General features: G+C 43.4%; 1 protein-coding gene across 6 annotated transcripts in view; it reads right to left on the reverse strand.

The window, feature by feature from the left end:
• Positions 1-15229, reverse strand: part of DAB1 (DAB adaptor protein 1) — a 390549-nt gene that overhangs the window by 135346 nt on the left and 239974 nt on the right. For all 6 annotated transcript variants that reach the window (XM_033115304.1, XM_033115303.1, XM_033115305.1 and 3 more), the window contains exon 3: positions 765-904. In XM_033115304.1, coding sequence (XP_032971195.1) covers positions 765-904 — 140 coding nt within the window. The remainder of the gene's footprint in view (positions 1-764; positions 905-15229) is intronic.

The raw sequence follows: 15229 nt of genomic DNA on the forward strand, positions 1-15229 counted from the left end.
TATGTTTTAAATACGTAAGAATATTTTGTAGACTTCATGCTAAATCATTTGGGTTTCTTTCAACATTTTACATCAATTCTTTTAAAAATAAAAAAAGAAAAACACAGACTACATGGAGACCAGAATCTAGGAACAAACAATTTTCTTTTTTGTATGTTTTTAATAGTGATTTCATATCATAATTTTATTATTTTGTATATGGAAATTTTTTCCAATTTCTTTCTTAGATTTCTCAATGAAAAGGCTTCTTTAAAGCATTTAAAATCAGAAACCTCTCTGTGATATCTCCAAATCTCAATATCTAGTTAAATATTACTTTAAAAAATATTTTTCCTTTAGAATGAATAAAATCAGCTTTTATCTCAACATAGCATCTTTTACCATATTTATCATATGGTGAAATATATAAAATTTATTTAAAAATAACAAAGTGGTGAAAATTCATAAAATCTAATGGACTATATAATTCAATGATATTACTTGTATTTTTGCAGGCATTGCACAATGAAGATAAAATCGAATAAAATGTGATACTCAAAAATGATCAAACAGAGCCTAATAAAATACCTCCACCTAGGAGGCACTCGATAAACATTTGTTGAATGAAATCTCTTCCCAATAGATAAGTAAAGTGATTAATCAATGACCCAAGAAAATTACCAATAACTGAATCAAGAAATTTTTTTCATAATGATTATATAATCATTTTTTTCTCCCAGGCATATTAAACCTCTGATATTTAAAGTAAAATGTTTACACAGCACCTTGAGTTTCATCATGGAATCTTGACATAACTTGTCTCCCCGAGCTGCGGAAACCTCATCAATCCCAATCAGTTTGGCCTTGTACCGGACGCCTTCACCTTTAAACCTCTTTATCAAAGTGGCTTCGCTGCGATCCTGACCTACAAACAGAGAAAAGCAGGATTCAGGTATGTTAGTGTTCGGGCCACATTGGCTTTGAATATCCACAGCGCTGAGATTTATTCTCGTGCTGTTTCTATATTCTAGGAAAGTCAAATCATTGGACCAAGTAGGAAAATCATGGTAATACTCTTGGATGCAAATTCTCTCTCTATCCTTTTAAATCCTAAGGCAAATTACTTTTCCTCTCTGAACCTGTGCTGTATAGGATGAAAAAAAAAAAAAGTTAAAAACAACTAACCCCAACGCGGCATCAGACACCATGTGTCAAGCACCCAATGCAGTGTTTGATACACACTAGGTAGTCAACAAATGATAATCACCTACTGAGAGTTCATGTCTGATATTCTTATTAGAATAGTATTAGCATTGAGCCTCTTTGGTATTCCTAGCATTTAATATGACTTTGGCTGGGGTCCAAGACCCTCCTTCCACCCAATTCCATGCGCTGTTTTATAGTGAGACTCCAGAGTAATTGCTCTGTATCAAGTAATGACCCGGGGACAATTATCAAAAAATGGTTTTACAATATCTCTTCTGCTAACTCACGTGTGTACAGAAATAGCCTTCCACCCTACTTGGTATGGGGTGTTCGTACCTTGCAACAGGCTTTCTCTATAATTATTAACATAATGTTTTGCTAAGACATCAAGCAGAAGTTCAAACACATCCACATAAATATGGACAGTAAAGTTACTGTGAACTGAGTACGTGTTTCATATGAAATGTTTCACAAACTTTATCCCCATTCTTCATAACAACTCAACCATACATACCCTTTTTCCAGATGATGAAAGTGAAGGTCACAGAATTCAAACAGCTTGTCCAAGTTCATATAGAAAAAAATATGAAGACATAGAAATTCAAATTTCTAACCTTATCAAACTAGTCACAGGTTGGGGCATTGCATATGTGGTTCTTAAAACCTGGAACACCGTAGCCTTCTGACAGTCATTTCCTGGGGCAACATTCATTTCAACTTCTGATACCTCTTCTATCACGCCTTCCCTCGTTGGTCAGAAACTTAGAGCTGAGGACATTAGGTATAACTCAGCGCATTTTGATCTATCGTTTGACGTGCAGACTAAGGCCTTTCTATAATGTGGTGTTGAGAATTACTTGAGGAAATGCTTAAAATAGACGAAAAAGAAAGACAACAGCAATAGCTACCCATTGTATAATACTTTTTGATGACAAAACGTGACTTGAGTTTCGTTCATTTATTCATCCCTTACTGAACATCTCTTTTCTGCCTGCTGCTACAACTCCTGGCAACAGCCAAATGAGATAGAGTCTGTGCCCCTAGAAGCTCAAGGTTTTGGTGACTGCAAATAAAAATGTGCAGAGCTTTAAAGTCAGATATCCTCATTTCAAATTATGGCTCTCTTACCTGTAAACCAACTAAACTAGCTGCTGAGCCTCAGTTTCCTTATCTGTTGAATGAAGATTAAATCTCTACTGCAGAGTCATTACGAACAGTAACTTAAATGAGATAGTATGTGCGAAGCATGTATTCACATGGTAAGTTTCCTGTAAATGGTGGCTGTGGCTTTCACCACAGTTATCAGCCCAGGAAAAGCATGGGGAAGATACAATGCTGCGGGTGGGAGGGCACCAAGGAGAAATGTCCGCAGACCCATGCCTGGACCTGTGGTCCCCAGCTGCCGGTTGCTGTTTTTCCCGCTGCCCCCTCGCTAACTGCTAGTATATTAAAGCTTTGGAAAATATGCCATAAAACAAATATAACACGTGGATGATTAGTAAGAAATTATAATCAATGTAAAAATTAAGCCTCCAGGGATCCGTGAGGGCAGATGTGGGAGACTCAAGCTAAGAACAAAGAGAACAATGGGGCTCCATATTACTGGTCCCCTTGCTCTGCATTATTATGCCCTGCTTGGTAGGAGTGGCTTATGGCTTGGTCCATTTCTTGGGAAGGTCATCTTACTCTACTGTAAATACCACTTCTGCCTGTTGAACACATGACACTATTTCAGTCACTACTAATATCCCTTTCACTCTCTGGGACTTCCTCCAAGCTTTAATTATAACGGCAATACCAGGTAGCATATATCATGTCCTGTACAAAGCATATTATATAAAACAACTTGTTTAGTTCCAGAAATCTTAGAGGTGGCACTATTACTCAGGGTTTATAGACAGTGATCTAAGTTGAAAGTTGGAGAGGACAAGTAACTTGTCCCAATCCACTGAGTGGGACCGAAACACAGATCTGCCTGATGTCAAAGCCCAGACCTGTGGTTTGCTTGTGTTCTGTTTTCACGCCTGTTCTCTTCATCGCCATGAATCATTTTTTCTCATGTACCCAGCTTCCCTATAAAGCCCCATCTCTTACCTGTCCTCAATCTGTTGATACTCAACACACTGACCGCATTAATACTCCATTGGAGAGACAGCTTGAAAATGGAACAGTTTCCAGCCTACATGTCATGTCTAAAAAATGTCCATGAGTCAGATACAAAGGCAGCCTTAAGAAACATTTGTCAGGGCAGAGGAGCTGTGCCAGGAGGAAGCTCCCTAAGAGGAGGCAGAGCCAGATCAGGTGAACAAGGGCAGAGATTAATAAGAAAATATTAGGCCATTTAGAGGAAAGTAGGGAGCCCAATTTAGATTAGGACCCAGGGCCAAGCTAATTTGTGTGAAGGGCACTTATGCAGTAGATAATCCAGTTTCTCATTAAATGCTCCACCATTAAAAGGGTAATTTTTCATGAGCACATCTTGAGCAAGGTCTCAGTTATATCAGTAAAGAAATAAATAACAGATATCAGAGCCATAAGGCTGTTCCATCAGAGGCACATACCATTTGAGGGTGTCAATTTTCAAAAGAGGGTCAAGTTTTCATGAATCCTAAGTCATCATGAATCTCCAGCTTCTGGTGCTGAAAGCACCACTGACCCTGTGCTTCAGGATGGACAGGAGAAAAGGCCATGTATTTCATAGAAACCATTACCATCCTCACCATCTATTAACAAGCATTTATCAACCCGTCGCTGTGCCAAGAGTTTTACATACGATCTCTCATTTAATCCTGACACCTGCTCTGGAGTTAGACTCTGTAATGAGCCCTTTACTATAGAAGATGACACCAGTGCTCAACATCAACAGTAGAGCCTGATTTTCTAAATAACAGCTTTGTTGGGATATATACACATATATATATATTTTTATATATATGTGTATATATATATATATATATAGTATATATATTACTACTAATATATATATATATATATATATTACTCTCATACCATTCAATTCACCCTTTTAAAATATACAGTTCAGTGGTTTTCGTACAGTCATAGAGTTACACAACCATCACCACTAGCTAATGTCATAACATTTTCATCATCCCAAAAAGAAGCCCTGTACCCATTAGCAGTCACTCTCTGTCTCCTCCAAACCCACCAGACCTAGGCAACCACTAATCTCCTTTCTGTCGCTACAGATTTGCCTATTCTGGAGGCAAGTTACATTTCATATAAATAGGATCATATGATAGGTGGCCCCTCTGTGACTGGCTTCTTTCACTTATTCAAGGTTATCGTCCGTTACAGCATGTATCAGCACCTCATGTCCTTTTTTTTTTTCCCTAAATAATATTTCATTGTACGGGATGTACCACATCAGTTGAAGGCCATTTTGGTTGTTTTTATTTTTTATTTTTTGGGCTATTATGACTAACGCCGCTATGCATTATGTGTCTCAGTTTTTGTGTGGGCATATTTTCCAACTCTTTAGTATTATACCTAGAAGAGTAATTGCTGGGTCACATGGTAACTCTATGTTTAACTTTTTGAGGACCGACACAACTGTTTTTCCAAAGTGCCTCTACCACTTTACAACATCACCGGCAAAGTAGGAGGGTTTCAGTTTCTCTACTGGATCTTCATGCCAACATCTCTTATCATCTGTCTTTTTGGCTTTAGCCATTCTAGCGATTGTTAAGTGATATTTCATCATGGTTCTTCTTTCATGTTTTCCTCAGGACTAAGGATGTTGAGTATCTTTTCATGTGCTTATTGTTCACTTGCATATCTTCTCTGGAGAAATGTCTATTCAAATCCCACAGCCTGAATTTGAACTTAAGTGTTAAGCAAAGTTTCGCGCTTTTAACCATTAGAAGATGGGGCCTCTGGTGACCTCCTGAGCTACTCTGTTACAGCATTTACCACTTTTTACTTTGCGTCACAACTATGTGAGCAGCTGTCTTACGGAGGCTACAGTAAAATGGCAGAGGACAAGTCCGTGGCAAGCACACACACGATGCCTGGTCTTCCCATACCTTATCTCACTCAGTCCTCCAGGGTTACTGGAAATAGGCATTATCTTCATTCTGTGGATGAAGAAACTAAAGCCAGAGATAGGTAACTAAAGTTACTTCGGGTTGAACTGGGACAAGAACTTCATCCTGTCCTACTCCTGAGGTCTTCCACTGGGAGGCAAGAGGGCTTCATGGCCCAGAGGAGGTCCAGATTCAGAGGACCTGAGTTCAAGTCCCACACCCCTCATTGTGTTACCTTGCGTAAGGTCCTTTACGTGTGTGCTCCAGTGTCTTTCTCTGTGAAGTACGGATAATAAATCCCACGGGGGGTGGGGTGGGGGGAAGGGTCACTGTGTAGGTCAAATGATGACACATAGACAGCACGTAGGGGAGTGACGATTATCTGGGTAAACATACTTCCAGTGTGTCTGAGATAGTCCCTGTTCGCACCGTTTTTCCTGACACTATTATTACTAGTTCCCTCATTACTCTCAAAAGTACCCCAGTTTGGATGATAAATTATGTGGCCGCCCTGAGTATACTATCATCATTTGTATACTGCACTGCCGCAGAGTGTTCTTCCTGCTAGGAGGCACTGTGCTAGATTTCCGTGGTGCCCAGGTGGCTGAAAAGTGTCTCCTCTCCTGTCTGGAGGAAGCCACATTTCACAACCGGACACACAGAGCTTTACAAAATATGACCAGGACGGTGAATGTCATATAGGGTAGGAGATGTTGTTTCCCTTTGGTGGAGAGAGGAATTGGGACAGCTGCAGAGGTGAGGTGACATTTCAGGAAGGCTTGATGAGAAAGCAGGGGTTCAACAGGTAAAGAAGCAAGGGCTTTCCAGAAGGGCAAAAAGTACGATGATATTCAGAGAACACAGAGAACAGTGAGTAGTGGAGTTAGTCTGAGTGTTTCTCAACCCTAGCTACATTTTAGAATCCCAGATACTACCCCACAAATTATGATTAGATTGGCCGGAGCTGAACCTGAGCCAATCAAGGTGCTTGGGAAACACTGTGGTAGAGGACATGGTGATGCTACAGTGATGCTGGCAAAAGCTGGAGGGGCCTCATCACGGAGGGCTTTGGGAGTCATGCCTAAGCTTTTAGGCTTTGTTCTTTACGCCATGAGAGCAATTAATGATCTGGTCTGTTGTGTGGATTAGATTTAAACAATGCTGTGGCAACATTTGGGGAAGTGTAAGGTTCTCATTGATTGATTGGTTGACAGACTATTCATGTATTCATTCATTCACTATATATATATTATATATAACATATATATAATATATATATATGTTATATATATATAAAGAGTGTCTGCTGTAAGTTCTAAGATGCTAGAGACACTGCAATGAACAAAATACATAAATATTGCTACACTCATGGTGCTTACATGCTAATGAACAAGTCTACAGATTAGTGTAGTCATTGTCTAATGCTAGTATAATGGGGAATCACCTGTAAAAATCAAACTCAAACAAACAAACAAAGTATATTCCTAAATCTCTCCCGTTGAGATTCTGAGTCTAGTGGGAGGACCCAGGAGAGTTGGTTGATTCACATACAGGTAATCCTCGAAGATGAGCAAGGGTCGAATAGCAACTTGCTTATGTAGACAATTTCTGTAAGGTGCTATTTCTCAAACTGGGCTCCTCAGAATGAGAATTTCAAAACAAGGTTTGATTTGCGGATTTCAAGTGAAATGATAACCTTTAAAACGTTTGACCGGTAACGAAGGATAAAACATCTGTTCGTAATAACATGCACCTTGCCGGGTTCCGAGGACACAGAAGACCCCGTCCCAGCCCTCAGCCCCGTGGAGCTCAGGTACAGAGAAGGAGACGCCTGTGAAGACAAAGCCAGTGACGGGCCCGGGATGCTGTCCTTCCTCTCCTATTGCATATCTGCCCCCGGGTTCCAAACCCTGTAAGCTCCAGTCCTGCGAGGCCAGGCTCCTCCATGCCTTATGCCCTTGCTATTGTCCTTTCTCTAACTTGCTTCATGTTCTTGACAATTATTTCAAGTATTCCCTCAGATCAAGTATACTGTCTTATAAAGATGTTTTTGAAGCACTTCTCCCTAGCCTCTACTCCTTGCAAATTAAAATTCACCTCCTGATGGATCCTGTAAGGCCCCCCGTATCTCGTCCTTGTTTAAATCATCAGCTTCATTTTGAACCACCTTCCCCCTTACTTCTCACATTGTCACCATAGTGGCCTTGACTCAGCCTCCAACAAGCCGTGCTCTGCAGTTTTGCACCTGTTCTCCTTCGGGCCAGGAAGGCGTCCCCATCCCTACCTTCCCCCATCCCGCCATCCCCTCCCATCCCATAGCTGAGGTCTCAGCACAATGTCATGTGCCCGGGAGTCCTCTGATGCCAGAGACCTATCTGGTAGATCCCCTCTGAGATGCATCAAGAGTTTTCTCCTGACAATCGCGCTGCACTCGTGCAACGAATTGATCTCATCTGTAATAATCTGCTCCATATCCAGCCTTCTCATTAGTCTGGAAGCTCCAGAAAGCTGGGAATGATGTCAGCTTGGTTGACCAAGGTATCCCTAGAGCCTGGCATTTTCCTAACACACAGACACATTTTTCACTCTATTCCCTCACAGCATCTGCCACAGCTCCCTGGCCTCTTGTTGACCTTGTTTTCATGCGCGTCTCCTTCTCTTCACTCGAGCTCTATGAGAACAAGGGCTGGGATCCAGTCATGTTTTCTCTGAACCTAGCATGGTGCCAGGCATACAGTGGACCCACTGTGCCCGGCTCTGCCGAATAACTGAATAAATGAATGCATTTCTGTACTTATTCAAAAGAGGCTAGTGGACTCCAGGAGTCAGGATCTCTGTGGGAAAGTGTGAGGGGTCACTTAAAAACCCCTTCCAGACCGACCTTATTTCAAATCCATTCCATGAACGTTTCTCAACCTCATTTCAACCTGCTCACCTCATAACCCTAGAAATGACTCTCCTCTGAATTGAAGTTGAGGCAGTCCTCAGGGCACTGAATAAATGTCCTGTTTTGAGCAGGCCTCAAGGATGCTGTCAGGAATTACACCATGACCCTGCCTCGGAGCCGAAGGCACCGCCAATGCGGAGGTCTCACCTTGCAGAAGCTTCAACAAAAACAAGCACCTCTATCAGGAGTCAGGGTCTGAAGGAAGCCGGCAATTAGCATGTTTTTTATGACACTGAGACACAGAGCCCACAGAATCTACTGCAGTCATAAATGGCCTCTCATTCCAGGCTGTTTGCTAAAGACTGTTAACAACCAAATAAAAGACATTCCACACCCAAGATCGTTCTCTTTTTTTATTTCCCTCCTCCTCACAGATGATAATGAATGTGGCCACAGAAATCCACATAAGAGCCACATTAAGTGTTTTTGTTGTTTTGTTTTTTTCCAGTGGGGTCAGTCTGGCTGAGAATTCGTTTAACTTTTGACCATTACAGTATGCCCCTATCTGGTACAGGTCAACTTCAACATAGACCTTATATGGAGCTGAGTATTCACTTCTGTGTTTTAGATGCTTAAACAAGTAAGGAGGTAGCTCAGTTACGAGAACAAAACACCATTGACTGGGTGGCTTAAACAACAGATATTTATGTCTTCCAGTTCTGAAGGCTGAGACGTTCAAGATCAAGGTGCGAGAAGATTTGGCTGTGGGTAAAGGCCCTCTTCCTGGCTTGCAGATGGCCATGCTCTGGCTGTATCCTCACATGGCAGGGAGAGAGCCCCTGAGAGAGCTGTGGTCTTTCTTGCTCTTCTCATAAGGGCACTAATCCGATTACGAGGGCCCCACCCTCATGACCTCATAAAAACCAAATAACCTGCCAAACGCCCCACCTCCAATACATCACATTGGGGGGCAGGGCTTCAATAGATAAATTTGGGGGGTGGGAGTGACACAAGCATTCAGTCCGTAACAGGGAGGGCTAGAATTAGGGGGGGAGGGTCAAAAGCTGGACGATACCCGATAATGACCATGCCTGCACCGTTTCCTTAAACTGTCCTTTTAAAGCTTCATAACAACCCTGGAGACAACGCTGCAATCCACTCAAAAGAGAAGGGGACTGAGGCACAAGGAAGTGAGATCACTGGTACAGGGCCACACTGCTGGCGAGGGGGGCATGGTTGCCTGACTCTTTGGAGTCAGAAGGCACTGCAGTAGTTCTGTGACTTCCTGTGTACGCGTGAAAGTCATTTAACTTTTCTCAGTGTTGGACACTCCACTGCGTAATACTGTAGTTATTTGCAGTTAAAAGGATTATAAGAGATACTACACGTTTTTCTCTTAGCACACTCTCTGTATGTGGCAGTCATTCAGTAAATATTTACAGCCTTCCTTCTCTCCACATAATATATTTCACATTACGCACCAGTGGCCCAAAGCTAACCATAGCAAAGGCATGCTGCAGTAGAAGCACTGATTCCAGCTGTTGGGGAATTTTTTTTTTTTTTTGGTTGCCTGGGAATAAGGGTGCAATTAGGAACAGGACGTTCCTTCCTGAAGGTAACAGGGAGAAGGTAACCTTATGACTTATTAACACAGTGTCCAAACTGAGACATCCTCCCTCCTTCCGCATATCTATCTGAATCACCACGCCATCTGACTGGATGATAAGAAAATTTTAAAGAGTTTCTTTTTTCTCAGCGTGCCCCACAACATTCTGTCCATCAGTGAATGTGCCCCATTGTGTATTAGGCTGTCCAATTTAAGAACACATTATGAGGAGAATTCCAGGGCCCAGCCTCAGCGATAACTTACTTTCCTTAGAATTCTCACTTGCAATTATCCAGGTGTTGATTTGCAATGGACAAATAATTATGTATGCTGGCTACAGAGGAGAGAATGCTGATTTGGTATAATTACCTAGCTGGGTAGTGAGCAGAATAAGGAGAACGACACACTTAGAGGGCTGTTAAAATGTGCTTTTATGAACATGGTTGCTGTCATTATTGCTAAGAGGTAAACTAATTAAAGAGCTAAAACCATACCCAACCTATGATTCATGGACACATTTTCTATAAAAATGTTCTTCACTGGTGCTTCTGAAAAGAGCTCTGAACAAAGGACATCTGGTATCCACGGGCACCTCTCTGTATGAAGCCAAGTGCTAAGATTCCAGAGGCTAATTTGAGGGCCTGGGAATTTGCATTTTCAAAGCTTACCCCATGCTTCTGAGGCAGAGCTGGATTAGGAACCTCTGAAGTATAAGGCAGGGTCCTTTGGTGACCCCATGGAGGTGACGCAATTCTTATACTCTGATATTTGGTCCTCTCATTTCCCTCACAAAGGTCTACTAGTATTTACTTGTTTTGTTTTTCCCTGCTGTGTCTCTTGGAATTTTCATTTTAACAATGTATTGTAAAAATTGTGTAGCATCATTAATAAACTCTTTATAACAAAAGAAAACAATCATAGGCCGCATGGTGCCACTCCAGCAAATCCTTAGGCCAACAATTTCTTAGCAGTGTTCCTTCAAACGCCAGTACAGGTTTCTCTGAAGAAAAACTAAAGAGATGACCATGCCAAGTACGTTTGGGGCGTGCTTCATCTGCGTCCTGGGGACTCCCCATGCACGACAGCAGGTCAGGCAGGAGGAAGCCGGGCCTGGGACTCTCCCCTCGCTAGACCGTGGGCTCCTGGCGGGCTGACATGTGCTCCCTGCACGTCCCAAATGACTAGGACAGAGCCTGGCACACAGTGAGTACTCGCAAATATTTGCTGAATAAATATATAGAGTAAAGGAGGTTGTTCTAACTTTCTCTGCCCAGTTTCCAACATCCCTCCTCCAAAACACACAGACGCAGCATCTTACAACTTTGGAAAACCAAGTTTAAATTTTAGTGCCAACGTCTCAGGGGCTAATCATCAGGGTCAGGGGCACTGCAACTCCCAGCACTTTCTTCCCAGTACGAGGCAGGCATAATGGAAAAATGGCCAATCACATCTTCATGTATGAGGAAGAAGCAGCGAGATGGAAAAGAGGAGAAACCTCCCTGTTTTAAGACTGTAAAGACATCAGTAACCTTCTGTGGCTGAGTCCTTCCAGGAAGACCGAGGAGCTTGGCATAGCCTGCTAACCGGGGCCTGTCAAGGACTAACCAGTCTGGCTTCTAATCATCTTGGTTTGCACAAGCTTGCTGACCGGGAGTCTGAGGATGGTTCACACCATTCACACCCCCGGTCTTGTTATGGCTGAGCTTGTGTCTGTTTCCTGGTGGCCAAGGGGCAAAGAGCGCAAAACTGGTGTGTGTTGCCACTCGGTGGAAGGTAATGCAGTGGGTGTGAAACACTTTGTCACGTTGATGTCACAGTGTAGGGCACAGAACAGGCTTTGAACAATGTGTAAGTTCTTCTCCACTGTCCTCTTATTCCTTCAACAACCTAGCAGGGTGGGCATTATTCTTCCCTTCTGATAGGTGAGAAAATTGAGGCTCCAAGAGGTCTATGGCCCAAGACCATAGACCTAGGAAGAGGCAGAGCCAGGGTTGCTGAGAAACAAATGGAATCAATCAAAAGAAGTTTTAAGGGAGAGAATCTGAAGCTTGAGGGTGGGTACAAAATAGGACTGCAGAAGGCAGGGGTAGGACAGGTCTGAATCCAGTCATCACCATTATTTTTGTTTCTGCCACCTGCAACCAAAAGGCTCATGTTATGTTGCAGTGCTGCATGGATGAAGGTGAGGCAGAACGACATATAAAATACAAGAGGAAACTCGGATCCACATCCAAGGAAGGGGGGGTGTGGGGTGATGAATGGGAAAGAACAGCGTCCAGGAGCCGCCTCGATTCTCGGCCCACTGCCACTTTGGGGCTTCTGGGCACGGAGCAAGTCACTTCATCTCTCTGTAAATGAGGACGATAATGCTCGTCCTGCAGGATTACTGTAAGGACTGTAGGCAACTGTATGTGGGAAGCACTCAGCACAGCAGCGCAACTCTTGGCCAGTGCCACAGGTTGACGATGTTTTCACTTCCTTTCCCATGAACTGCAGGCTACATGTACTATGTCTCCTAGACTCGGTTTCAGGTCTGAAGCCCCCCCCCACCCCCCCGCCCCAGCCAGTGAAATGCTGGCCAAGGACAGCTCTTGGGGCCGGGTGGGGGGGTTACTTTGAGGGAATTGCCCTCCCCCAAAGAGAATCATCTCACCCAAGGCCCTGTTCCCCTCACCTTACTCTCTCTCCCCTCTGCAGCTCACACCCAATCAATAACTGGTAGCTTAGATAGGGCTAGGTGTACAGGCCAGGCCCCAAGCCTCAATCTGAGACAATTCTGAAAGGCTACTCACGAGCTCCCCGTGGAACAGTGGGGTCAGCTACGGCCTTGTTGTACCTGCATCACCGTTCAGCTCCTCCCTCTGCCCAGGCCTGCCACCGGCACTCCCCATCGGGGTTCATTTGGAGGGCACCTCCCCGATAAACTTCCTATAGCAAATCTCTGTCTCTGCCATTGGTTTCCTGGGAACTCAATCAAAGACAGTACAAAAGCAATGCATTTGAGGGAGAGTGCTCTGGAAGAGAGGGGCTTGATGTGGAGAAGTGAAGCCAGTGAGTGGCTGCTATGATCTAAGAGAGAAGGGAGCAGGGCTCAGAAGCAGCTCAAGAGCCCAAACAATGCAAACTGATACTGATACTCCTGGAGGCTAAGCCTGATCAAGACGGTATATTCAGAGCTAACATCCTCTCAAACAAATGCAACTCAGAGGCCCCTGGCAAAACTACTGAGTGCTTGCCAGGCTTCGTGGGCAGCCGAGTCTGCAGGAGCGATCGGGCTGAGCACCCGTCTAAGGGCACCTCGCTTCCAGCAGAGGTGGGAGGTACAGTGTGTCTCTAAAGTTCACCACCTGTCTACCTTTGGCAGAGGCAATGATAGCAGGCACCAGGCATCTACAAAGCCCGGGAGCTGACGACAAATGAAGACAATCTCGTTTGAAAAATGAAAAAAAATGACAGAGACATTTTACAACTTTTCTTACTTATTTAAAACAACTGCCTTTGTTTTTCTTGCTAAGTATAAAGCGAAATGAGCTCGAACCTCAAAATTTGGAAAATGCAGGTGAGATAAAAAGGGGAAAGTCACCCCTAACACCGTCCAGGAATATCTATGGTTGCATTTGAGTATATGCTCTGCCAAACTTTTTCCTAAGTGTACAACACACACGGCCGTACATTTTTAAACAATGTTTTCATACCATAAGTCTATAGCTTGCTTCTTTCTTCTGGCAGTGTATTATAGATTCTCTTCCATATTGGCATTTTTGGTAACCTGATCCTTAGGGGCTGCATACTATCCCATCATACATGAGGAGATGTAGCGTAATTTATCTAATCAATCCCCTATTATTGAACAGTTAAGATGTTTCCAGTTAAAACTGTGCAGAGAAGGACAATATTGAGAATTCCTTTGAAAGACAGTAGGAAGATGGATTTTCCCTGTGAGGACGCCTACACGGAGTCTTTCTACACTTATCAGCGGTGACACTTCATTATTCCCCCTCCCCTCCTTCCACTCCAGAAAAGTGTGGACTCAGAATAGACAACTGTGTGAAAACCAATGTAACATTTCCTTCTTTCAATGTCTTTCTTTAAAAGAAACACATGAGCCTGACGGGAGGATGACTGTATGATTTGGAAACAAAAGAACCTTGCACGCTCTAGACGTGTTGACTGTGAAAGCCGGGTGATTGAGCAAAGTCGAGAGAAGCAAGAGAATCAGATGTACTTGGTGAGCTGGGGTCGCAGGGTAGCACAGAACAGCCAATCCCCTTTTGGAGTTCCCACCCAATGGGCGTGGACACTGGACATTTGAAAGCCTGCGCTTAGACTCAGACAGAGGTTAATTAAACCACAAATGAACAAGGGTTTCCCTTTTCACGTGCAGCTGCAATTGGCCAAGAACTTTCCTCCGTGGCAGCTACAACTTTCAGGGGGTCATCTCTAGGAGAAGAAACAAGAGGGTTTAACTGGGTATCTCTGTTTCCATTTTGTTTGCAGACTATGTTTTAAAGGAGATTATTTTGGTCCTGGTATATTCCGGTTTGAGCAAGAATCATGCTTTATCTTCCATTGGCCTTTTAAACAAGAGAGCTGTGTATACTATCGACTGATTATATTATTTCTTTAGAGTGCAAAGAAGTATTCGTGATGAGACAACAGAGAGGGCAAATCAATTATTTACTGAGGAGGCTGTGATATAAATTAGATTTGATTAAACTCAGAGATAAATCTCAGTGATCCAGGGTTTAAGAGGAAGGGGCTGGAAGAGACAGTGACTAAGTGCCCCCCGACATTGCTAGTAACGAATGCCGGGGCTCAGGCCCAGCCCTGACACCCCTAGATTTCTAACAGTCAGCCTCATCGTCATGCATGCCACAAACATGTGTGGAAAGCCTACTATGTAGCCCTGGCTCAGGTCCCAGGGTACAGTCATGAATAAGAGAAAGAGCGCTGGTTCTCCTAGCGCTGCTGATCTAAAAGGAAAAGAAAAATAATAAGCCAGTCAACAACTAATGAACAAGATCGTTCCAGATAGTGATAAGTGTTATGAAGGTGATAAAATAGTTTGACAAAATGAAGAGTGACTGGGGCAGGGTGGGGAACAATTAATTGAGACAGGCTGGCCCATGAAGGCATTGCTGGTAGAAATGACATTTGAAAGGAGAGGTGAAAACACAAGAAAAGGGCAGTCATGACAGGCGGGAATGTGTTTGGACTATTTACAAAAAAACAGAGAGAAGCTATTGTGATAAGAGCAGAGAAATCAAGGGGGAGGAGGTGGGAAGTGGCAGCAAAGAAGGAGGCAGGCGCCTTCATGTGCTGCTTTAGAAGTAGGGTAAGGAGTGTGGATTGGGTTCCAAGTGCACTGAAAAGCCATTGGCGGACATTATGCAGGTGCATGACTCTCATTTTGTAAATTTTGTAAAGATTTCTCCAACTGCTCTGTGGCCAAAGAAGGGCAAAGTCAAAGCAGGAGTTACTGTACTAATTCAGGTAAAGAGGAGACGA

This window comes from Rhinolophus ferrumequinum, chromosome 9 (assembly GCF_004115265.2).
Source record: "Rhinolophus ferrumequinum isolate MPI-CBG mRhiFer1 chromosome 9, mRhiFer1_v1.p, whole genome shotgun sequence".
Classification (NCBI taxonomy): domain Eukaryota; kingdom Metazoa; phylum Chordata; class Mammalia; order Chiroptera; family Rhinolophidae; genus Rhinolophus; species Rhinolophus ferrumequinum.